The sequence below is a fragment of the Halichoerus grypus genome, chromosome 3, assembly GCF_964656455.1.
Source record: "Halichoerus grypus chromosome 3, mHalGry1.hap1.1, whole genome shotgun sequence".
Taxonomy (NCBI): Eukaryota; Metazoa; Chordata; class Mammalia; order Carnivora; family Phocidae; genus Halichoerus; species Halichoerus grypus.
In genome coordinates, this window is record NC_135714.1 from 161,035,395 (window position 1) to 161,058,643 (window position 23,249).

The 23,249-nt window shown below is 59.0% G+C and overlaps 2 protein-coding genes across 2 annotated transcripts; both read left to right on the top strand.

Annotated features, from left to right (window-relative positions):
- The first annotated feature begins 33 nt into the window (after positions 1 to 33).
- HR (HR lysine demethylase and nuclear receptor corepressor) lies at positions 34 to 15,530 on the top strand. Its single transcript, XM_036075177.2, has 19 exons — positions 34 to 167; positions 1,448 to 2,098; positions 2,864 to 3,644; positions 5,070 to 5,220; positions 5,300 to 5,487; positions 6,924 to 7,088; positions 7,855 to 7,944; positions 8,104 to 8,219; positions 9,005 to 9,086; positions 9,482 to 9,645; positions 9,764 to 10,000; positions 10,217 to 10,382; positions 10,578 to 10,647; positions 10,807 to 10,937; positions 11,061 to 11,180; positions 11,284 to 11,399; positions 13,362 to 13,526; positions 13,951 to 14,079; positions 14,235 to 15,530. Exons 2-19 carry the CDS (start codon positions 1,487 to 1,489, stop codon positions 14,295 to 14,297), a joined length of 3,546 nt encoding a protein of 1,181 aa, XP_035931070.1. The 5' UTR covers positions 34 to 167; positions 1,448 to 1,486; the 3' UTR covers positions 14,298 to 15,530.
- Positions 15,531 to 19,895: 4,365 nt separating this feature from the next.
- On the top strand, positions 19,896 to 23,176 carry NUDT18 (nudix hydrolase 18). Its single transcript, XM_036075197.2, has 3 exons — positions 19,896 to 20,208; positions 21,101 to 21,314; positions 21,585 to 23,176. Exons 1-3 carry the CDS (start codon positions 20,047 to 20,049, stop codon positions 22,178 to 22,180), a joined length of 972 nt encoding a protein of 323 aa, XP_035931090.2. The 5' UTR covers positions 19,896 to 20,046; the 3' UTR covers positions 22,181 to 23,176.
- Positions 23,177 to 23,249: the final 73 nt, after the last annotated feature.

Genomic DNA, 23,249 nt, shown 5'->3' on the forward strand with positions numbered 1-23,249 from the left:
CCGCCGCCCCGGGGGAAAGAGAACGCGAGCGCGCTGAGCAGAGAGCGGGAGAACGCGTCCTCGCTCGCCGGCCGGGAGGCCCCGGAGCCGGCCCATGGGGAGCGGGCGCCCGGCGCCGGCCAAGACGACCGCCGCCGCCCGCGCCGCGCCCGGCCCGCGAAGCCCAGGTAAGCGCCGAGAGGGGGCGCCAGGGGCGGGCCTTCTGGGGACCCTCGTAGCGGGGCATTTCTGAGCCGAGCCCGGGCCGCCCGCAGCGAGTGAGTTCCCTGTGCTTCTCCGGGCGGCGCCACAGGTCTGCAAGTTAGGATGCCCGACGGGGCTGGACCACTAAGGAGCCGTGGCCCCAGAAAACCCGAGCGACCTCTGTCACGGCTCCCTGGGCTACCTCCCTTCTCTTCTGGGGCTTCATCCAGCCCGCCGAGGGGGCCGCGCTGGGGGAGCGCTGCGGCTCCGGTGCCACCTGTCACCCTGGTCCTTTGCACGCACGTTCAATTTTCCCTCCTTTGCCTCTCTCTGGGGCCCAGCCCGCTTTCCCCGCCTCCTTCCCTCCCCCTGCCAGGCTGCAGTTACCAGCGGCCGCCGGCGGCCCTGGCACTGCCTGCTGGACTCGAGCAGCTTGACCCGTCCCAGCTGAGGCCTCTTAATCCCCCTCTCCTGTGCTGGCTCACTCCTTCCCTTGGGGGCTGCGGTGGAGATCTCAGCCCCCAGCAGTTGTCCTGGGACTCTGCTTCGGAAGCCAAGAAACCACAGAGAGCTGGGAAGAGACACACCAGGGACTGCCCAAGTGTAGGGAGAGATACCAGCCAGCAGCCCTGCCTGGTGGCTCTCCCCAGTGACTCCAGCCCACCCTGCCTGCACCCCTACAAGCTTGAGTGGGGCTGAGGGGTGGGGGTAGGCAAGCAGCACCCCCGGTCCCACAGACTGCAATGTGGAAAGAGGCCTCTGAGACTGCTAGTTTCCAAACCCGATTTTACACAAGGGCACACTGAGGCCCAGAGGAGTGATATGACTTGCCCAAGGTCACATAGCAGGTGCTGAGTCAAAGCCAGGACCCTGCCTTCTTGTCCTCTAGTGCAGTACCTTCCACCGACCTCATCTTTTGGGTTCTCGCCCCTTGCCCTGCCCCGTGGCTCGTGCCCAGGATCCAGGCTCAGCAAATGCAAGGACATATCATCCTAGAAATGGCGGTCTCTGCTGAGGGGCTCTGGCCCAGGTGGGCTTGGGCATTTGGGGCAAGGGCTGACCTCCCCACACGTGAGTATCCCACCCAGGCAGGTCCTTCGAGTTGCATGTGGGCAGGCAGCGTGGAGCCTAGCTGTAGGCTGGCACTTGCCTTACTGGTTTGAGCCACCTTGGTGTTGCCAGGGCGGTGCCCAGCTCTGCCCCAGGCAGTACGGTGCTTGGGGCACGTGCCTAAGAAGCTCATGCTTTGTTGGTTATGCTCCAGGGACCCCCTCTGGGAGAGCCCCATGAGGGCAGGAGAGTGATGGAGAGTACGCCCAGCTTCCTGAAGGACACCCCAGCCTGGGAGAAGACAGCCCCTGAGAAGGGCATCCTGCGACAGGAGCCTGATACCCTGCCTCGAGATGGTCTGCGCCGGGGCGCACTGTGCCTGGGAGAGCCTGCTCCCTTCTGGAGGGGTGTCCTAAGCACCCCAGACTCCTGGTTTCCCCCTGGCATTCCCCAGAGCCCCAAGGACACGCTCCCACTGGTGGAGGGAGAAGGCCCCCGCAATGGGGAGAGGAAGGCCAACTGGCTGGGTAGCAAGGAGGGGCTGCGCTGGAAGGAGGCAATGCTTACCCACCCACTGGCACTTTGTGGCTCAGCGTACCCGCCTCGCTATGGCCCCCTGATTCCTGAGCATAATGGTGGCCATCCCAAGAGTGACCCTGTGGCCTTCCGGCCCTTGCACTGCCCCTTCCTTCTGGAGACCAAGATCCTCGAGCAAGCTCCCTTCTGGGTGCCCACCTGCTTGCCACCCTACCTAGTGTCCAGCCTGCCCCCAGAGCGTCCGTGTGACTGGCCCCTGGCCCCACATCCCTGGGTGTACTCAGGGGGGCAGCCCAAAGTGCCCTCTGCCTTCGGCTTAGGCAGCAAGGTGAGTGTTGGAGCAGAGAGGGTACCTGGGGCTTAGGCTGCGCAAGGTAGCTCAGTGTTCCCGAGCAGCGCTGCCTGGCCACAGCACTCCGCTCTTCCATTCTGACGAAAACATAAGACAGCACCCTAGTAGAGGAGCCTGTCAGCTCAGACAGAGTCAGCCCCAAGCAATTCCTCCTCTGAGCGGCTCCATCTCACTGAGCCTTCCCTGCCTTTGGGCCATTTCAGGGACTGGCTCACTCATTGTCCACCCAGAACAAGGCCCTGGGAACTGCGGCCTCCGAACACTGGTCTCATCCTGGGGCCGGGGCTCAGGGGGCAGACAAGGCCCTCTATCTGGGAGTGGGATGTGCAGGTGTCCCCATGGCCTGTGTCTATGGCACCTGTTCCCCCACCCCCACCCCCCGGCAACCCACCCCCACGCCCAGGAATAAGATTTAAACTATCTTAAGACCAGTATGATACTCATCATCAAACAATCTAAATGGATCCTCAGAGGCCCTTTGGTGGTGACAAGCACTAACCCTTTAGTTGCTGGATTTGTGCGGAGGTCTGAGAAATCCCAGGGAGGGACGGGGGAGGGGGGTAAGCAGGGCAGTGGGGAGGCACTTAGGGAGCAGGGTCTGCAAACCAGGATTGAGTTCTTCAGTGTTTTCCTGACCCTTAAGCCACACAGGTGCACACCTGCTGGTCGGCAGTTCTGCTCGTCCTTTGAAGCACTGGGGATCAAAGTCAGCATGAGCTCTACCCCTTCTCCTCTCTTTAGGGCTTTTACCACAAGGATCCAAGCATCCTCAGGCTGGCAAAGGAACCACTGGCAACCGCAGAACCTGGGTTGTTAGGCTTAGCCTCTGGTGGGCATCTCCAGAGAACTGGGGAAGTGGAGCGTCCTTCATTGCACCAGAGAGATGGAGAGGCAGGAGTCGGCAGGCATCAGAACCTTTGCCCATTCCTCCTGGGGCATCCAGACTCTGCTCCCCGGACCCCCTGGTCCCCGTGCCCCCCGGGCCTGGTTCATACTCTTGGCAACGTCTGGGCTGTACCAGGGGGTGGGAGCCTTGGGTACCATCTGGGGCCATCAGCCACATCAAGGTGCCCCTCTCCTGGGCCTCCTACCACCCAGGGAGGCTGTTGCTCATCTCACCCACCTGCTAGAGATGGAGGTCTTGGCCCCTGTGGGAAGTGCCAGGAGGGGGGCACCATCGGGCCCAGTGAATCCAACGAGGAAGTGAACAAGGCCTCTGGTCCCAGGGCCTGCCCACCCAGCCATCACACCAAGCTAAAGAAGACATGGCTCACACGACACTCTGAGCAGTTTGGGTGTCCCGGTGGCTGCCCTGGGGACGAGGAGAGCCCTTCTGCCCAGCTGCAGGCCCTCAAGAGGGCAAGCAGCCCTGAGGTCCAGGGAGCGGGTGGAAGCCCAGCTGCCAAGCGCCCGCCCGACCCTTTCCCAGGCAGTGCGGGGCAGGGGGCCAGAGGCCGGCAGGAGATGCTGGACTCATCATTTGGGAACAAGGCGGAGGCCGTGCAGCATGATGACCACAGAGGTAAGGGTACAGGGGGCCCTACCTGGGAGGGGGCAGCCAGGACTGGGGCTCTGCGGGGAGGTGGGGTCGTTAGGCCCTTTACGAGGGGATCACACAAGTGGTCTGGTTTCCCACCCGGGTGTGATGGTTCTCTGGGAGTTCCTTAGCATCTACAGGCCAGAGCCTGCCAGCAAGCGGCTTCTTACTTCCATCTGCCTCCCCTGACAAGGTCAGCCCTTGTCCCAAGCCGTGATGTGTCGGCGGCAATGTCACAACACGGTTCAGAGCATGGGCTCTGGAGTCGGAGTGCCTGGGTCCGGACTTTGCTGCCTGGGGCTTTGTGACCTTGGGCTAGTTACTTCACCTCTCTGGGCCTCAGTTTCTTCATCTATAAAGTGGGGATAAAGATGGCATCCACCTCGTAAAGACTGCCGCAAGATGAAATGGCATAATTCACAGAAAGGGCTTTGAAGAATACGTGGCACCGTATTGAGTAAACACTCAGTAAGCATTCATCTTTGTGATCGTGCCACATAGCCCCGTCTGGGGGACCGCCCCTCCTGAAGGACCCCTTGTCCCGCCCCAGGAACGAACAACTCCTCCCTCGGCCAGCCGGGTCATGGAAACTCAGTTTGGACGGCCAGTAGTAGGACTTTGGGTGCATCCTGGACCCTCTGTCACGCTGTGATTCCAGCACTGCCGGCCCCAGTCTCAGCTCTTCAGTGTCACTTCAGTTTCTTAGCCTCCTGGACCACTGGGCCTGGATCGAAGCTCTCAGTGGCCTCGCCCAGGCACCCCCGCACGTGGCGTCGGTCTGTCTGTGCTCTCGCAGGCCTCTGCCGGGGCTGGGAAGCTGTCGGCCCCTCTCCCTTCTTGGGTTACTGCACCTGTGGCCTGTGTTGAAACTCTCCGGCCTTCTCACCTTCCGGCACCCTCCATCCCATGCCAGATTGTCTCACGCAGACAGGAGGCCAACGGGATCACCAAGCCCACTGTGGAGCTATCCAAAGTCTGCACTGACTGAGGGGCGCCTGGCTGCCTCAGTCAGTGGAGCATGCAACTCTTGATCTCAGGGTTGTGAGTTCAAGCCCCATGTTGGGGCATAGAGCTTACTTAAAAAAAAAAAAAAGATAAAATGACGTCTACACTGACTGGATCTTGCACGTGGGGCAGGATGATCGTCCCAGCTGCTCCAGCCATGCACAGCAGACCTCTCCTCTCGGCCATCAGGCCTTGTCAGGGCACTCTCCGGCTCTCCGCCCAGCCCGTTTTGTGAAGTTTCTGGCTGTCTGGGTCACTTGCACTAGCTCCAAATCAGGCTTCGTAGACCGGGGCCTAGGGGCTGGCAGGCTCTGCATGTGGGTGGGCTGGGGGCTAAAGGTAGGGCCTGGGGTTCACGTAAGCGCAGGAAGCCCAGACTCCTGACCAGCTTCATTGTCTCCTCAGGACCCCAAGATGGCAGGGCCAGGCTCCAGGACCCAGGGCTTCAGGATACATCTTGTTCGGCTCCCCTGGCAGGCATGGCTCCATGCCAAAGCTGTACCCATGCAGCTGGAGAGGCGGGAGGGCTGGCCCGCCACTCCCAGCAAGTGCCGAGGTGAGCCCGTTGCCCCTGGGTGCCCCCGGCACCCTCCCAGTCGGGGCTCCCTCCTTACCTTCCTGTGCCCTGTCTCCAGATTGCCTCCGGGAGGGGAGCAGCCACAGGAGGAAGACTCAGCAGCCAGCTTGGAGGAGGGAGGAGGGTCTGGCCCCGAGGCCCGGCTCAGCAAGGGCCTTGCCAAGCATCTGCTGAGTGGTTTGGGGGACCGACTATGCCGCCTGCTGCGGAGGGAGCGCGAAGCCCTGGCCTGGGCGCAGCGGGAAGGTGAGCAGGACCCACGGCGCCTGCAGGAGCCGCGGAAGGCCGGATCTTGTGGTCACTGTGCTTTGACACGGAGCATGGGGCCTGCAGCGCGTGGGCCCCTCCCTCCCGGGGCCGTCCCTCCCATTAGCACTGTCCATCCTGATACTAACTCAGGAGAGCTCCTACCTGCTTTGCCCTTGTTCCTAGCTTAGGCTCCTAGTCGACATGAGTTCTGAAGTCTTGCCGGGGCGAGGGATGTCAGGAGGGTGTGAAACCTGGTCCAGTCCAGCTGCCTAAGAGTTTCTGGGTTTGCTGGGGAAACAAGACAAGGTGCCAAGTGTCTTTAAGGCCATTGGAAGGTGGGGGCCCGCCCTGCAGTTCAAGGTTCATAAGCCCTAGGAGGCTAGTAGGGTCTGGGCCGATGCAAAAAGATTGGTGGGGTGCCAGGCATTCAGCGGGTCCCTCTGGCTTCAGGCTCTCCCTCCTATGCCCTCCCACAACCCCAAGTATGCATTTGAAAATGTGTGCACACCCCTGCAGTAGGGTTACAACCTGGGTAGGGGCCCATTGGTGGCTCCCTCTTGTCCCAGAGAGTCCAGCCCCCTCCCCCTCTCCTCAGCCGGTCTAGCCTGCCACTCCCTCAGCCTGGATTCCCAGCACTCCACATCACCCGGTGGCCCGTCCTCCCCAGCTCACCCTAGCTTGTCCATCCCCTTGGGCCTTGGCACTCTCTGTTCCTTCTGTCTGGAATGCCCTTCTCCTCCCTTTCTCCCCGATGAATGAACACTTACTCATCACTTGGGGCCCATTTGTATTGCTGCCCCCACTATCCCCACCCTTGTCCTTCTATCCCATTCTCCTACTCCAGCACCCACCCTGTGGTGTCATGATCACTGCAGTGTTTATGGGCCCATCTCCCCTCTTGGAATGTGAGCACTGGGAGGGCAGCTCTGAGCCCTGACCAGCTCTGAGTCCCCAGCACTCAGCCCCACACAGGGCAAGGTGTTTGTAGCATGAGTAAATGAACGCATGCTCACTGGCGTCCTCCCACCGACCGAGGAGGGCTTAGTCAGAAACTGTGGGTGAGGGAAGGAGTGGCCTCCTAAGGTTCCCTCTTCTGGTATACAGAGTCCCCTGAAGGGACAGCACCTCGGGATGGAGGCAGGTGGGTGGAGGACTGTGTTGGAAATGGTGCGGATTGGTAATTCAGGGCCGATGGGGAAATCCCTGGGGCAGGAACTGGGGAGGTGAGGCCTGCACTGTCCCAGGGAGGGTGTTCTGAAGACAGTGCTATGGGGAGGTTCTTTACAGAGCCTGTTTGTCAGGGGCCTGTCTCCCTTCCAGGGTGGCCCCACAGCAGAAAGCGCTCCTGCTCTGCTCCATCCCTGCCTGGAGGTCCTCAGAAGGGACCTGTGGCTTGAGCCTCCTCTGACCCTGTTCTCTCCCATGGTCGACAGGCCAGGGACCCGCCAGGACAGAGGACAACCAAGGCGTCCCACGCTGCTGCAGCCGCTGCCACCGTGGCCTCTTCAACACCCACTGGAAATGCCCCCACTGTAGCCACCGGCTGTGTGTGGCCTGTGGTCGCATGGCGGGTGCTAGGAGGGCCAGGGACAAAGCAGGTAAGAAAGGAGCTGGGGGCTGAGGGCGGGAGGGTAGGGACGGGGGCCTCGAAAGGGCGGCTCTAAGGTTTGTGGGCCATTTCTGGGGCTGCCTTTCCCCAAGAAACCCTCCGCCCCCAGCTCCAGCCTCAGCCACCACGGCTCAATGCCCCTTAGAGCAGACTTTTCCCTCTCCCCAGATCAGAGGGCCACGCCTGTGTCCTTGCCCACCCTTAAAAGAAGTCGAGTGCCTACTCTATGCCTCCCACTTTGTCAGCTTGCACCTTTTTAAACCTTACAACACTGTGAGGTGGGTATATTGCCTCCATTTTCCAGTTAAGAAAAACTCAGGGAGGTTAAGTGATTTGTTCAAGGTCACACAGCTAGTAAGTGTTGGGTCCAGGATTTAGACTCAGACCTTGTGATCCCAAGTCTTACTCTTTTCATGGTTCTCAGCTTCTCCCTTCTCAGTCACCTGAGGGCTTAAAATTTCCCAGTGTTCCAGTAGAGGTAGCCAAAAAGAGTTCCAGGGTCAGAAATGTTTGAGAACACTGTATTCTACAAGATCATCTTGGAGTCTGGCAATGTATGTCAGCATTTTAAAGGCTCTGCGTTCTGTAAGCAAAGGATCCTATGTTATTCTTAAACCCAAGTGTCCCAGAAGCCCATGTTTTATGGATTGTCAAGTCCCTTGATTTAGATATCATGCCCTTGTCCTTCTTCTCTGACCTTAAGCTGTGGTTACCTTGGTTTCCTGACCTGCAGCTTCTTTCTTCCTACCCCACAGGCCCTCAGGAGGAGTCTGCGGAGGAGTGTCCCCAAGAGGCCGGGCATACTGCCAGTTCCCTGATGCTCACCCAATTCGTTTCTAGCCAGGGTGAGCCAGCTTGGAGGGGTGGGGTGTGCAGAGGGCGGGTCCTATATGGATGTGGCTCAGCCCAATCCCATGCCCTCCTGCTTGGTGAGGCCAAGCAGCACAGGGATGGCCTTCTGTCCACACTCACTACCAAACTCCATCTTCCCTCCCCACTCACAGCCTTGGCAGAATTGAGCACCGCCATGCATGAGGTTTGGGTCAAGTTTGACATCCGGGGGCACTGCCCCTGCCAAGCTGATGCCCGAGTGTGGGCCTCTGGGGATGGGGGCCAGCAGGTAAGAAGCTGGGCAGCACTAGCCGGTGAGGGCCCCAAGACTGGGCAGTGTGTCTGGAAATTACTGGGAGGGTCTGGCCCTTGTCTTTTGTTGGGGATGAAGGACATGGACGCTGGCTAAAATCAAGCTATTTCTCACACTCCTCTGGGGATCAGGATCCATGAATCGAGCTCTAGCATCGGCCCCACCTCCCTTTCTGTTTGCTCAGAGCTCCTGCCACTCTGTGCGTGTTCCAGCTTAGCACTTGCCCCGTCATGCCGGAGCTGCTCGCTGGCAGGCCCTGTCTCTCCACTCCCCGGGCACGGGCTCCTGCGGGCGGAGTGTGGGCCCACCTTCTCCCTATGTCCTGCTCTTAACATATGGCAGGCACTCAGTATGCATTTTACAAAGTTTTTATAAAGTTCATGCTTTTATTATAAAAATGATTCATTCAAGAAACAGTTTCTTGAATGCATGTTGAGTGCCGGACACTGGTACACACCCATTATGGAAAATACAAACAAGCGTAAGGAAGGATACAACACGCCACCGTTAGCATTCTGACATATTTCTTTCCGGTCACTTGTCTATATTTGTTCAGCCTATTTTTGTCATTTTAGATCAATACTGTGTATGGAATTCCATGAGCAACTTTTTCCAACCTAATGTTATATCACATAACATTCTGCTCCCTCTAAACACAATTTTCTAGTCTGTTGTTAATACTTGTGGGTTGAATTGGATTGAGCTATGTTTGCCGCTTTTAAATCTCTGGTTGGGTTGGGGGGGGTGGATGGGTTTAACAGAAGGAGCCGACAGAGAAAACTCCCCCAGTTCCACAGTCTTCTTGCAACGGGGACACCAACAGGACCAAGCACATCAAAGAGGGTGAGTGGCTCCGCTGGCCCTTGCTCAGACGGTGCAGGGAGGTTGGGCCGCAGGGTTGGCGTCCCCAGGACAGACTGGAATGGCTTTAGCCATCCTGTGCCCCCATAGTCTCCATCACTCTTCTCAAGTCATTCCCGAGGAAACAAATCTAAATAAAATCTAGGGCAAGTCCCCTCACCCCTCTCCAGTCAGACCCCCATCGTGAGCCCCTCCTCCGCCTCCAGAGAGGTCTGGGAAGCTGCCGGCAGGCAGCGGGAGGTGAGCGCCTCCAGAGCAGAGCTGAGCCGGGCAGGGCCAGTGAGGAGAGAGGCTTGGCCAGGACACGAGGACAGAGCCTGTGGGCAGCAGAGCCTCGAGAGAAAGGGGAAGCCCCTCACCATTTTCCTCCCTGCCAGAGACCCCGGACTCCACCGAGACCCCGGCAGAGGACCGTGCCGGCCGAAGGCCCCTACCTTGTCCCTCTCTCTGTGAACTGCTGGCCTCCACTGCTGTCAAACTCTGCTTGGGGCACGAGCGGATACACATGGCCTTTGCCCCGGTCACTCCTGCCCTGCCCAGCGTGAGCAAGGGCACAGAGGGAGGCCTGGGGGCCCTGGGGACACAGGCTGGGCTGGCCCTCCCTGTGGGGTAAGGCGGGTCCTGAGTCCTCCTGCCCCTCCGGCCTTCCATCCACACAGGACGACCGCATCACCAACATCCTGGACAGCATCATCGCGCAGGTGGTGGAAAGGAAGATCCAGGAGAAAGCCCTGGGGCCGGGGCTGCGGGCCGGGCCAGGACTGCGCAAAGGCCTGGGCCTGCCCCTCTCGCCAGTGCGGCCCCGGCTGCCTCCTCCCGGAGCTCTGCTGTGGCTGCAGGAGCCCAGGCCTCAGAGAGGCTTCCATGTCTTCCAGGAGCACTGGAGGCAGGGCCAGGTGAGGCTCCTTGCCTCTTGACTCCCAGTTCTCCCGGCCTCGCTTACCCTCAGAGCCTTCATCCGAGGCCTAGGCAGACCTGGCCCGTCACCTGGAGTGGGCAGCAGGGTTGGTCCCCACGTGGGTCTCGTGTCCCCTACAGCATGCCCCGGCCTGGCCAAGGGGGCTGCCCATCCGGTCGTTCTCCCTGCATCCCTCTGCCTTTCCTCACTACAGCCCGTGTTGGTGTCAGGGATTCAGAGGACATTGCGAGGCAACCTGTGGGGGACCGAAGCTCTTGGGGCACTTGGAGGCCAGGTGCAGGCACTGACCCCCCTTGGGCCTCCCCAGCCCACAAGCCTCCACAGTGCAACGTTCTGGGAGGGATTCTCCCGGCCTGAAAGTAAGTGTCCCTGATGTGGGGCAGGGGGAGCTGGGAGGCTGAGCCAAGTGGCAGCAAAGTCCCATGGTGACCCTAGGGGGGGAGCTGGAAGCAGAGCCCAGGGCAGAAGCTAGACCCTCTTGCTGCCACAGGGCCCGGGTCCTCTGGGCAAGGAGGTTCTTTGACCGCAGGCCAATGGCATGTCTCCTCCCCTAGTTCGCCCAAAGTCAGACGAGGGCTCCGTCCTCCTGCTGCACAGAGCTCTGGGGGACGAGGACACCAGCAGGTGTGTATAGTAGCATAGTACCTGCCTAGACTCTGACCAGCCCCTTGTCCCCCACCCCGTGACCCTCTTGCCTCTGGGAGTGACCCCAGTAGCGGTGGGCTTTGAGGGGATCTCGGGTGCCTGGGTTGAGTCTGCTGGGCATGACCCCGCCCCCTCCAGGATGGAGAACCTGGCTGCCAGCCTGCCCCTCCCTGAGTACTGTGCCCGCCATGGGAAACTCAACTTGGCTTCCTACCTCCCACCTGGCCCCGCCCTGCGTCCCCTGGAGCCCCAGCTGTGGGCCGCCTATGGTGAGTGCCCACTCCACTCCTGCCCAGCCCCTGATCCCATGCCGGCTACGTCTGGGCACAGGCGTGTCTGTGCCGAAGTCCTGGGGCCCGTGACCCGCTGGTCTCTCCTCTGCTTCCGTGCAGGTGTGAGCCCACACCGTGGGCACCTGGGGACCAAGAACCTCTGTGTGGAGGTGACCGACCTGGTCAGCGTCCTGGTACGCGCTGAGACCCCGCCGCCTACCTGGCACCGGGCACAGAAAGGTGGGTCCTGGGCCAGAGGCAAGGGTCGGACAGTCCGCAGATTTCAACATGCTGTTTCTCCCCCCCACCCCCGGGCCCCCCCTGAGCTGTTTTTCTTCCACAGACTTCCTCTCAGGCCTGGACGGGGAGGGGCTCTGGTCTCCAGGCAGCCAGGTCAGCACTGTCTGGCACGTGTTCCGGGCACAGGACGCTCAGCGCATCCGCCGCTTTCTCCAGATGGTGAGGAAGGAGCTGGGAGCCCTCCCCTTCCCCTGCGCTGCCCTCGTGCTCCCTAGAAGTAGGGGCTCCCAGCCCCCCGAAGCTCTCCCTGTTGTGTGTGCCCCATGTGCTCACTCTCCCCACGCCCCAGGTGAGCTGGACGACCTTGACTCACTCAGAGAAGGCAGATTGGGACCTTATGAGTTGCGTGGTGGGGCACACAGAAAGAGCAGGGAGTGAGCAGGGACCGAGAGATGAAATGAGAGCAGGAGCTTTTGCAGGCTAGGCATTGTGTAAGGGCTTTGGGGACATGATCTCGGTTAATTGTCACAACCACCTGTGTGGCAGGCACTGCTGCTTTCCCATTTTGCAGATGAGTAAACTGAGGCTGAGTGGCAGAGCTGAAACCTGAGACCAGGTCATAGCCCTCTTTCTCCTGGGGGCAGACAGACTCCCCTGCAAGGGCTCCAGGTGGCAGAGGGCGAAGGGAAGCCCATCTGAGATGCCCTCCTGCAGCTCCCCCCGCCCAGTGATCTACATCTAATGAGGAGGTGCTCTTTGGGGTGCTAGCAAGTGAGGGCTGAGGGAGGCAGCATGGTAGGTGGGAAAGACTGGACCAAGACAAGGGGCAGGGAAGGAGAAGATGAGGGGATAAGCAGGAGGCAGGAAGCTCCAGGGGGCCGGGGAGGTGGAAGGCCAGTGTTAAGGTTAGGGCAGGCCCAGGGGTTCTAAAGTCTAGCTGAACCCTGATTGTCCTGGGAAAAAGCCATCCTCCAAGTGTCACCCCTGCTAAAGACACACACCAACACACACACAGACAGACATGCAGGTATTGGCTGTCCACCACCACCATCCTGCCCACAGGCATGCATATCTACAGACACATTGACAAACACACAGAGATCCGTAAATGTACACGCAGATGCTGGAACACGCCGAAGGAAGCAGACAGAAGCACACCTTCATACACAGATGGCCTCATCTAGTCTGGGTGTGGTGGCTCTAGGCAGTCTCATATGGCCAAACCTGATGATTCACGGAGAAGGTTGGAGGGGCATATTCTCACTGGGTGGCCTGGGAAACACTGATCTAGCTCCAGGATGGATTCTGAGGGCAAAAGAGCCTTGGCACCTGCCTGGGGCCACCCTAGGGTCCAGGCTGGCTCACCAGCCTCCCCTTTCCCCATGGCCCAGTCTTGGAACCCTGAGTCCTAAGCCCAGGGACAATTGCTGAGGTCCTACTGAAGGGGTGGATTTGGCTGGCGGCCAGGTGGAGCATGACGCTGGCATTCACCTCTGCAGGTACTCCCTGGGCATCTCCTTCTCTGGCTCCCATGAATCCCTGTCTGCCCAAGGAGCTCCCCACTCTGGTTGGGCTGATGAAGGTCCCCCCTCCCCCATAGCCATGCTTGCTTTGGAGACCTCAGCCTGGCAGGCAAGCGTGTACATCCACGGTGCATCAGAGCTTCTGTGTGGCTTTTGCCGGATCTGGGTTCTTAGATTAATCTGATTGATGCTTTAGATGGTCTCCCCAGGGACATAGAGCTATCTAGTGGCCTACAATTTAGCACACAATGCAGGACATTCACGGGACTCCAGGTTAAGAGCTCCTGGTATAGACAGTTTATGAGTTGGGATCATGCAGGATATCTTTCTGGGTTTTTGGAGAAAGGGGTCCAGGGCCAGGGACACAGAGGCTATTTAAGGCATCTAGCCCCAAGAAAAGTGGGGGTTTAGACCTCCAGCCTTGGAGCCCCTAATCCTGTCCTCTACACTCTTTCCAGCCAAATCTCCGACCTGAGCAGCCCCAGCCCCTCACCACCTAGCCCTTTCTCCCGCCCCTATGGCCGCCCCCACCTGCCCTCAAGATTTGACCACTTCAGCTCTTGGCCTTTGCGCCTCTGGCCTTTGGGAAGTCTGTGCCCCATCCTGCAGCCCTTTCCTCGTTTCCCCCCCTTGCTCATTCCCCCTTCTCTTCCTTGAGGTGTGCCCGGCCGGAGCAGGCAACCTGGAGCCTGGCACCCCGGGCTACTGCTACCTGGATGCAGGGCTGCGGCGGCGCCTGCGGGAGGAGTGGGGCGTGAACTGCTGGACCCTGCTGCAGGCCCCTGGAGAGGCCGTGCTGGTGCCTGCCGGGGCTCCCCACCAGGTGCTTCCCCAGCAGGCCAAGGGCTCTGCAGAGCGCTCAGACCACGCGAAGCGGCCAGAGCAGACACCACAGTGCTCCGGCGGACCCCCCCGGCCTCACCCCTCCCAGTGCCCTGAGCACTGGGCAGGGCAGCAAGTCCCACCCCACTGTAAGGGGAGGAGAGGCTGAGTGGTCCAGAAGTCACCTAGCCCTGCTGGGCTTCGTGTCCTTGGATGCTCACCCTGCCTGTGCCCTCTCTGGCCTCCCGTGGGCCTAGTTTTGGCCACGCCCTTTGAGATGCCTGGTGCTGGATCCAGGGCCTCGGCTCTCTGAGAGCTGGGTGGGGGTGGTTATGGGACGTAGACCTCGGGGACAAGAGGGGCAGGGGGAGGATGCGTGAGCCCGAGTCTCCACTGACCCTCTGCCCACCTCCCCTCTGGCACAGGTGCAGGGCCTGGTAAGCACCGTGAGTGTCACTCAGCACTTCCTGTCCCCGGAGACCTCTGCCCTCTCTGCTCAGCTCTGCCACCAGGGACCCAGCCTGTCCCCTGACCGCCGCCTGCTTTATGCCCAGGTGAGTGTGACGCTGGCCAGGAGGGTGGCTGGGATGGCACAGCAAATCCACTCTGTGCCAAGCAAGCGGCCAGCCTGGGCCCAGGAGGGGCATTCTGGGTGGGAAGAGCCCCGGGAATGTGATTGTAAACACCTTGTCCTTTCTCTTTCTTCTAGATGGACTGGGCTGTGTTCCAAGCAGTGAAGGTGTCTGTGGGAACATTACAGGAGGCTAAATAGGGGGATCCTGAGTGTCTGGGGTAGGTTGGGGGGCAGGTAGATCAGGTGCTCAGTCCCGGCACAGCTTCAGCCGAGAATGACGCTGGGGGACTTGGGAACTTTTGATCAATCCCTCAAGCTCCACTCTGGGCACAGGCAGGGCACCCTGTTCCCCTCCCCAACCTGGGCCCTCAAGCCAACAACCACAGTGCCATCGAAGCTCACAACTGCCCTTCACAGGCTGGCACCTGCTCCGTCCCTGCATCCCTCTCCACGGTACCAGGCCCACACTGGGGGTGAATGACTCCCTCCGACCCCTGCCCCCTGAACCCAAGAGACAAACAGCCCTTCCTTGGGGGACCTCGGGAATCGTTCTGGCTTAAGCAACACCTTCTTCTGCTGCCTCATCCCCTACTGTCCCACCTGTAGCCCGAGCTCTGCTTACGCCACCCACATCTTCACTGGGCTCCAGGGTGGCCCTTCGCACCGCAGGCATGCTGGACAAGGGGCCGCCGAAATCCTGCCCTTTTGCCAGACAACAGTGAAGCGTGGGGAGGGGGGTGACATCAGGCTTGGCTGGAGGGAATGATATGGGTGATGCCCTGTCCCTGCTCCCCCTTCTCACCTCCCTCCTTCATGGTTTCCATTAAAGGCTGTTGTTTTGTGAATGCTGCTGGAGTGGCAGGGCCACAGGGACTGGGGAGGGAGGGGAGACAAGGAAGTGGAGTGGGGTTGGGGGGCGCCATGACAGGGACCTCAAACACCCGGGCCTGCTCCTCTTCCTGGGGCCTGGGTCCTTCCTTCCCACTGAGGAGCAGATGGAATCTTCCAGGGGCTGGGCCCTGAGGAGGCTCCCGACAGCAGACAGCGGACAAGGCAGAGCCCCGGGGTTCAGCGGCACAGCAGCCTTCCTGTGCGCACTGGGGCTATGGAGATCTGGGAGCCCCAGGCTGCCCGGAGCTGCAGGCTACCCCAGCTCTCCTGTCTGACCCGACCTGGAGCTCTGGGAGTGCGGCCCGGAAGAGCTCTTGCCTAGCCATCTGCCCTGGGTCCCCGCGGCCGGCCCCAGGCCCACTGCCCAGGGACTGGCTTGCTGCTCCCCACCCCCAGGGCCCTCTGTGCGGCTCTGCCTGCCCGCCTGCCCTTGTACATCGTAGCGCCAGCATGGTCCGACTCTTGGGATACCTAACTGTTCCTGCAGTGGTTTGGGGAATGTTTTTTTTATGAAATAAAATTTTTTTATTATAAATCTAATATACTTTCAGAACATTTAGAAAATAGGAAAAAGTCACCTGTAAGCTCACCTCCACTCACCCCCAACCCAACCACTATTAGCATTTTGGTGTATTTCCTCGTATTTTCTCCGAGGAGCTGTTTTATACATGACTGAGTTGGTGTGTTTTGTACTCGGTTTCCTCCTTTTAACACTGTATTGTGGTCATTTTCTGTGTTGCTACCTAACCTCCATTTTAAATGGCTGTTTGTGTTCCCTTCTGTGGCTTTGCTGTGATTCATATAACCATTCCTCATCTGAAAGAAAAAAAATCCGGTTTCTTCATTGTTTGCAGAGCTAGGTTATTTTCATATTCTCATGGGATAGAGAAAAAAGAAAATCAAGGAGCTCCTACACTTTATTCTGCAACTGTTTTCATTTAACCCATCTTATTTAACCCCTTTTCATGATTTTGAGGTAGACATTTTTATATTTTTTTATATATTACAGAAGAGGAGAGAGGCAGGCTGGGGTTAAGTGAGTCACCCAAGGTCACAGCAGGTTTAGAGGCAGAATTGGGGTTTGAACCAAGCTTCCTGACTAGAGCCTCCTTTACATTAGTCTCAGCCCTTAATGGACTTTGCAGATGGGCTTGCTGTCCTCTCTGTCCTCCTTCCAACAAGGACACTTTATAGCTGATCATGTTCCAAGTGGCACCGAGTGACTCTTCCCTACCTACATTTCCCCTTATATAGCTGTGTCCTAATGTCACCCTAGAACCCCAAACACAGGGTCCTTCCTGTGGGAAGACAGAGATGGCCCAGTCACTGGGCCTCTCTCTTCTCCACAGGCCTCTCTGCCCTGCCTCCCATCTCATGACAGGCCACAGCACCCTCAAGGGCATATTGGGTCTGACTCTTGTAAACAGCAGGTGGACCAAATGTTCCAGGACTGGCCCTGGGCAGGAAGCCAGTCCAGGTGGGGACTGACCCTGAGACGCCTGGGGGCACCTGGTGGCCCTCTTCCTCGTGGAAGCTCAGCTGGCTCACCCCCAGTCTGGTGCTGCCCTTGGGGCCTCTGCTTCTCCCAGCATCCCCACTGTCCACCTTCTGTTCCCGCCCCTCTCACTGGCCCACATGTCACTAAAGTGCAACTCTCAGAGCTGGGAGTGACTCCAGCATGTGGACAACCAGTGCCAACTTTTTCTTTTGAAAATTTTATTTTTATTTGAGAGAGAGAGAGTGCGCGTGTGCACAATCGTGGGGGAGGGGCAGTGGGAGAGGGAGAAGCAGACTCCCCACTGAGCAGGGAGCCTGACAAGGGGCTCCATCCCAGGACCCTGAGCCGAAGGCAGATGCTTAACCAACTGAGCCACCCAGGCACCCCTCTCTTTTCTTATAAAGTACATTTTTAGACTTTTGATTTTGAAATGATTTTAGATTTACAGTCATGTCACAAATATAGTAAAGTTCCTGATTACCCTTCCTTCTGCTTCCTCTCATGTTAACATCTTACACAAAGATGACACAGTAATCAAAACAAGAAATCATTATCCGTACACTATTAACCAAGCAACAGAGTTTACTGGGATTTCACCAGTTTCCCACTCATGTCCCTTTTCTGTTTCAGGATCCACCGTATGTCTGCACCTTACAGATGGCCTAGAGGGTAGATGTGGCTCCCCCGAGGTCATTCAGCAAGCTAGTGGCAGGGCACGGGCTCAGCCAAACCTCCCCCTCCCTGTACCTTGGGCTACTGCCCTCCTCACCGCCCTGCTTTGCAAGGGGACGGCGTTCCTTATTCCGTAGAGGCCTCTAGAGTCACAGACGCCCTTGCCCCACCCTGCCTGCCCATCCCTGGCCCTGTGTCCAAGGCTGCCTACATTGCCTTCCCGCGCATGTGCGTCCACGTGCTCGGAAATGGCTGCCTCCGGCTTTGCTCCCGTGGGTGCTGGGAGTACTGTACTAGGACATCTACCAGTTTGGCCACTCTTGTCCACCATGCTGCGCAGCCGCCCCCACCCCTGGTGCTCCACCCTCTCTGGGAATGGGGGATGCAGAGCAAACTTTAACAGAGAACTTTCTTTGTTTCTGGTTCTGGAGGCTTCTCCCTCAGCCCCCTTTCCTCCCTCAGCTTTTCCTGTGGGTCTTAGGGCTCTGCTGTCTCAGTGGGGTGTGTGCTGTCTTCCACCGATGCCTCGAGAAAGTCTACTTTCTCGTTTCCCTCGGCACTCCCGGAAGGGCCGGGTACACTGTCTTGAGGGCCCTCTGCCTGTGCAGCCCTTCTCAGTTTACAAGGGGCTTTCCTGTTGCCTCGTGTGCTCCTCACCACAAGGGTGATTAGGTCCACTTAACAGGGGAAGAGAGCTTTTCCCAGTGATAATGGGGGAGTGGGGCGGTGGTTTGCTGCAGTCTGCTCTTCCAGGCAGTCTGGTGTTTATCTTAGGCTGCCTCTGAGGCTCTCACAGCCCTGCCAGACATGACCTCATTCTCTCTCAAATCATCCCTGGGAGGCAGAAAGGAGCCTGGGACCAACGCTGTCCCCACTTCACAGATGTGAAAACCAACGTGCGGATACACACACACCACAGCAAATATATTGACAAGTTGCTTTGCGGTCCCTGGGGCCCGACTCTCGGCCCGTGAGTTCCAGCGTTCAGGAGGAGAGGGGTCTTGGATAGGGCTGGGTCAGCAGTGTTTAGCAAGTGCCTCAAAAGCTTGTGGGCCTGACAGGGATGCCCCACCACATAACACAGGGCCCTGCCCCCAGGGAACTTGCAGTCAATTCCCGATGGGAGAGGGGCCTAAGGAGGCCAGTCTGGTGTGGCTGGAATTCCTGAGAGTATAGTTGTGTGGCGGTCCTGTAGGCATTTTTCATGACAGTGGGCCTTTGCAAGGCAGCAACAAGTGCTGTGGCCAGGAGGGCTCGCCGCCCCCCCCAGGGCTGGGCTGCCTGGTCACGGTGACCCGCACTGGACAGTCTACAGAGCTCCTCCTGTGATGTCTCACCTCCCCAACAACTCTGTGGAAGAAGGGCTATTATGAGCCTAGTCTACAGATGAGGAAACTGAGGCCCACAACTCATCCAGGGGCACAGAGCCAGCCAGTGAGCTGTGGCTGGGCATCTGGTTCCAAGTCCAGTGCTTTGTCTACACCTTTTTTTTTTTTTTTAAGATTTTTATTTTTATTTATTTGACAGAGAGAGACACAGCGAGAGAGGGAACACAAGCAGGGGGAGTGGGAGAGGGAGAAGCAGGCTCCCCACGGAGCAGGGAGCCCGATATGGGGCTTGATCCCAGGACCCTGAGATCATGACCCGAGCCGAAGGCAGACGCCTAACGACTGAGCCACCCAGGCGCCCCTTGTCTACACCTTAAAAGGAAGGTGCACAAAGCTGGCAGGAGGGAAAGGGGAAACTCAACTGGGGATGGGGAGCCCAGACTTGGCTGGCTTCACAGTTTCACTCCAACTGGCTCTGCCTTCCTGTCCTGAGAGTAGGTTAAAGGAAGCTCTGAGGAGGAAAGGTCAGTCTGGGAGAGAAGTAGGAACTCGCCAAAACAACCCACACCCTGTTCTCAAAGCGCCAGGCCACCAGGTCCTGTGAGCTGGTTGTGGGGGGGAACAAAGATGAAGGAGCAGGACCTGGTCCCTGCCCTAGCAGGGCTCTCAGTCTTCAGTGGAGAGAGCCCCAAAACTGCGTGGGAAATGCAGTGGGCAAGGGGCCAGGACACCAATGGAGGCTCTTTCTGCCCCAAATCCCCTCCTCCCATGGCCAGCCACACCTTGACCATCCCAGCCCTGCTCCCTCTCTCTTCTGAGCACCTGTCACACCTCTTGCCCAAGCCATTCATTTAGCACTTGGCTTATAACCCTCAGTTGACGTTTTATTATATGTCTATGTCCACCTCCTCGAGGTCAGACTCTCCTCCAAAGCAGGAGCTAATGTTCCCCCTGCCACGGTGACATGCGGTACATTTTTAGTGAAGAAAAGTTATTTGGGAAGTGATCGATTTGGGCAATGCCATGGTAGGTGTATGACCAAAGTTGAACAGTAGGTCCCAGCCACGGCCCCGGGGCCTCCGTGATGTCATCTGGCTTGTTGTGACGTCACCGTCGCTGGCCACAGGGGCGCTCCGCAACCCACAGGCAGGATGACGTCATCGTCGGAGCCCGCGCCTACAAGTGCCTGCTGGAGGAATTAGCGAGGCTGGTGGCTAGAAATGTCCGGAGCGGGCCGGGGGGGGGGGGGGGTCGGGTAACTGAGAAAGAAGCAGAAGCCGGTCCCCGGCGCCCACCTCCCAGGCCCGGCTCCTAGCCGGTTCACGGACTGCGCCCGCCCCCGCCATCACCGACGCGAGCCAGCCAATCCGGGCAGGCCGCGGTGAGGCGTAGCCTATCAGCGGACAGGGCTCGCCGGCGCTTCCGCGTTCGCGAGCGCGCCTGGCCCGAGTCGGCAGGGGGAGGGGGCGACGGCGGCGGACCACTGTCTCGCCCGTGTCCCACCCTGCCCGGCGCGGTCGGTCTACGGGGGCCCGTCTGCCGCCTCCCAGGGGACCCGATGGCATCGGAGGGCCTGGCGGGGGCGCTGGCGGCGGTGTTGGGGGGCCAGGGGCTGAGTGTGCACAGCTGCGACTCGGAGCCGGCCGGGGAGCCCCTGGCGCCCGTGCGGCTGCGGAAGAACGTCTGCTACGTGGTGCTGGCCGTGTTCCTCAACGAGCAGGTGAGCGTCCGCCCGCTGGGCCCGGCGCCCGGCCCTCCGCAGCGCGCAGCCAGCCCCGGTGGGGACAGAGGACCTGCCGGCAGCAGCCACCACTTCTTGGTGCGTGGTGCCTCCCAGTTTTGCAAAGCACTCTCACTCACACTTAACATCTGAGCCTTGTGCGGCCCAGCCCTGAGATTGTCCCCCTATACTGAAGAGGAATCTGAGGCCCGGGAGCCTGCTTATTTCCTCCGCTAGGCCTCAGTGTCTTGAGAAGAGGCCTGTCCTATTCCCCTTTCCCCAGAATCTAGCACAGTGCCTGCCGCTAGTGGGCTCAAAGATCTGCCCAGTGCCTCGGAGACCTCCTCTGAGCCCCTTGAACAGTAATGGCACGACCTGCGCTTATATCAGACCTTCTGTCCCACTGTGTGGTGCTCTTTTCGTGCTGATCCTGGTGCAAGTTGCTGCAATGCCAGCTAGAAGGGGCCAGGGCCATAGGTAGGAGTTGTATGGGGCTGGGGGGGTGTTGCAAAGCCTAGGCCCCAGTGTGAGGCCCTGCCACAAGCGGTTTGTAAATCACCAGGGGAGGTGAGAGGTACACAGAGACACATGTGGCATATAGACAGGAGTCATTGCAGGACACATGGCAAACCTCACCGTGGGGCCTAATCCCTAGCCCCTGAAACAGCTCCCGGGAATCTCAGCCCCTTTCTGAAATGGAAGTCTGAATGCAGAGGGATAAATTGCAGAACGAGACAGCTGCGGCCCCCAGGCACACAAGGGCCAGCTCCCTGGAGAGCTCATCAGTTTGAGGTGTGCACCAGTAAGGGGGTGTTGGGTGACTGTGTTTGAGATAGGATCTAACCCCAGGGCAAGGGAAGGTTCCCAGCGAGGCTCCTCTCTCTCCCCTCAGGATGAGGTGCTACTGATCCAGGAGGCCAAGAAAGAGTGCCGTGGGTCTTGGTACCTACCCGCGGGGAGAATGGAGCCTGGGGAGACCATCGTGGAGGCACTGCAGCGGGAGGTGAAGGAGGAGGCCGGGCTGCACTGTGAGCCTCTGACATTGCTGTCTGTGGAGGAGCGGGGCCCCTCCTGGATCCGCTTTGTGTTCCTCGCTCGAGCCACAGGTATGGCCCACCTGGTGGCAGTGTTTGGCAGGGGGCAGCTGACACCTTTCCCCCAGCTTGTCCTCTGGTGAGATGAGCCCCTAGTCTGTCTGGTACAAGCCTGGCATCTCCAGCCTGTGGATTTGACTCCCAGCCCCTACCAACCCCTACCAACCCCAACCCTGGTGTAGGTCAGGGCTAGAATGCCTGGGTGGCCGTTTAATCTGCCGGACCCAGCACTTCTCTCAACAGACACCCTTTCCCCCACCCCATCCTCGACATCCCCTCCAGGTGGAATTCTCAAGACTTCCAAGGAGGCGGATGCGGAGTCCCTGCAGGCTGGCTGGTACCCACGAAGCTCCCTGCCCACTCCGCTGCGAGCCCAGGACATTCTGCACCTGGTAGAGCTAGCCGCCCAGTACCGCCGGCAAGCCAGGCACCCTCTTACTCTGCCCCAGGAGCTTCCGTGCAGTCTGGTCTGCCAGCGGCTCGTGGCCACCTTTACCAGCGTCCAGACGGTGTGGGTGCTGGTGGGCACGGTGGGGGTGCCTCACTTGCCCGTCACCGCCTGCGGCCTCACTCCCGTGGAGCAAAGGGGTGGCATCAAGACGGCCGTCCTGCGGCTGCTACGGGGGTGTCTGGCCCTGCCCCACTTGGCAGTGGAGACCAAGGGGTTGCTCGGGCTGCAGCATCTGGGCAAAGAGCATGCAGATGGCATCTGCCTGAATGTGCTGGTGACTGTGGCTTTTCGGAACCCGGGTATGCAGAGTGAGCCCCCAAAGGTTCGGGGGGAGAACTTTTTTTGGTGGAAGGTGATGGAGGAAGACCTACAAAGCCAGCTCTTACAGAGACTTCAGGAATCATCTGTTGTCCCAGTCAACAGATAGGAAGGTGCCATCGTTGTGCAAGGAGCCAGGCTCCTGGGCCCTCCCCTCCCCCACCACGGCTCTGCCTTCCTCTGAGGGAGGCAGGAGGTTGGCAGTCAGGGGTCTTGTTGCATTAGGAGCAGGTGATTCTCCTAGTTCTCAGGGTAATTTCCTTCTCTGTGGAACAGGTCCCCGCATTGCACCAGAAGGACAGTGCCTTTAACCAAACAAGGAGTTCAGAGCTCAAGGATCTAATTGCCCTGTGGGCACGATGAGGGCACTACTCCCTAAGGGGATGTGAGAACTTTCTGAACCTGAGAGGGCACCTACTCATCATTTTCCATGCTTGCCTCAGTAAAGGCCTACATCCAGATTCTCAGGCACTTAGAATACGGACTTGGCTTGCTGGGGGAGGTCATTCCAAGGGAGTGGGCCCCTTGCTGAGTAAATAGGTGGCACTTGCTTTGCCTTCCTGCCTAAATGTCTCTGTGGGGAGGAAGTGAGCGGGAAGGGGGCACTGCATCGAGAAAGAAGCTCCTCCCCTTGTCCCACCACAGCCACCCAGGTCTTCCCAGACAGCAAGCTCGTGTCCCAGACTGCGGGTGACTGGGGTGGGCAGGCTTCCTGCCGTCCACCATAGCCTCTGTGGTCCACTGGGGCTCTCTTCCTCTTGCCTGCCAGGGCAGGATGTGTCCATATCCCCTCTGGGGTTTGAGCAGTGAGAACACCGGAAGCTTCAGGTGGGCAAGGGGCTGTAAAGTAGAAGCTGGTCCTGCCTCTTGGCGGAGTTTCATCTCCTTGAGCTTCCCTGTTCCCTCCCTGCATCACTCTGCTGGCCTCCAGGCTCCTGCCTCTGCCTTTCTACAACTCCAGCCCAAGCCAGACCAAAATCCTTTATTCCTTTCCCCTCAGCCCAGCAGAATCATGATAAAAATCATTTTTTAAAAAAAGAACTTTACTAAAACTTAAGGGAAAACCACAGGAAGTGAACAAAGAAAATATATCGTGTGCTGCCCACTGCATGTAATACAGTTCTCTGGTTCTGAGCAAGGGAACACCTGACTAGGCTTCCCTTCTGAGGTAACTCCAC

Coding starts and splice junctions, on each gene's coding strand:
- HR (XM_036075177.2), top strand. CDS start 1,487: ATGGAGAGTACGCCCAGCTTCCTGAAGGACACCCCAGCCTGGGAGAAG. Junction 2,099..2,863: donor CCTTCGGCTTAGGCAGCAAG/GTGAGTGTTGGA, acceptor TCCTCTCTTTAG/GGCTTTTACCACAAGGATCC. Junction 13,527..13,950: donor CTGCCGGGGCTCCCCACCAG/GTGCTTCCCCAG, acceptor CCTCTGGCACAG/GTGCAGGGCCTGGTAAGCAC.
- NUDT18 (XM_036075197.2), top strand. CDS start 20,047: ATGGCATCGGAGGGCCTGGCGGGGGCGCTGGCGGCGGTGTTGGGGGGC. Junction 20,209..21,100: donor CCGTGTTCCTCAACGAGCAG/GTGAGCGTCCGC, acceptor CTCTCCCCTCAG/GATGAGGTGCTACTGATCCA. Junction 21,315..21,584: donor GTTCCTCGCTCGAGCCACAG/GTATGGCCCACC, acceptor CATCCCCTCCAG/GTGGAATTCTCAAGACTTCC.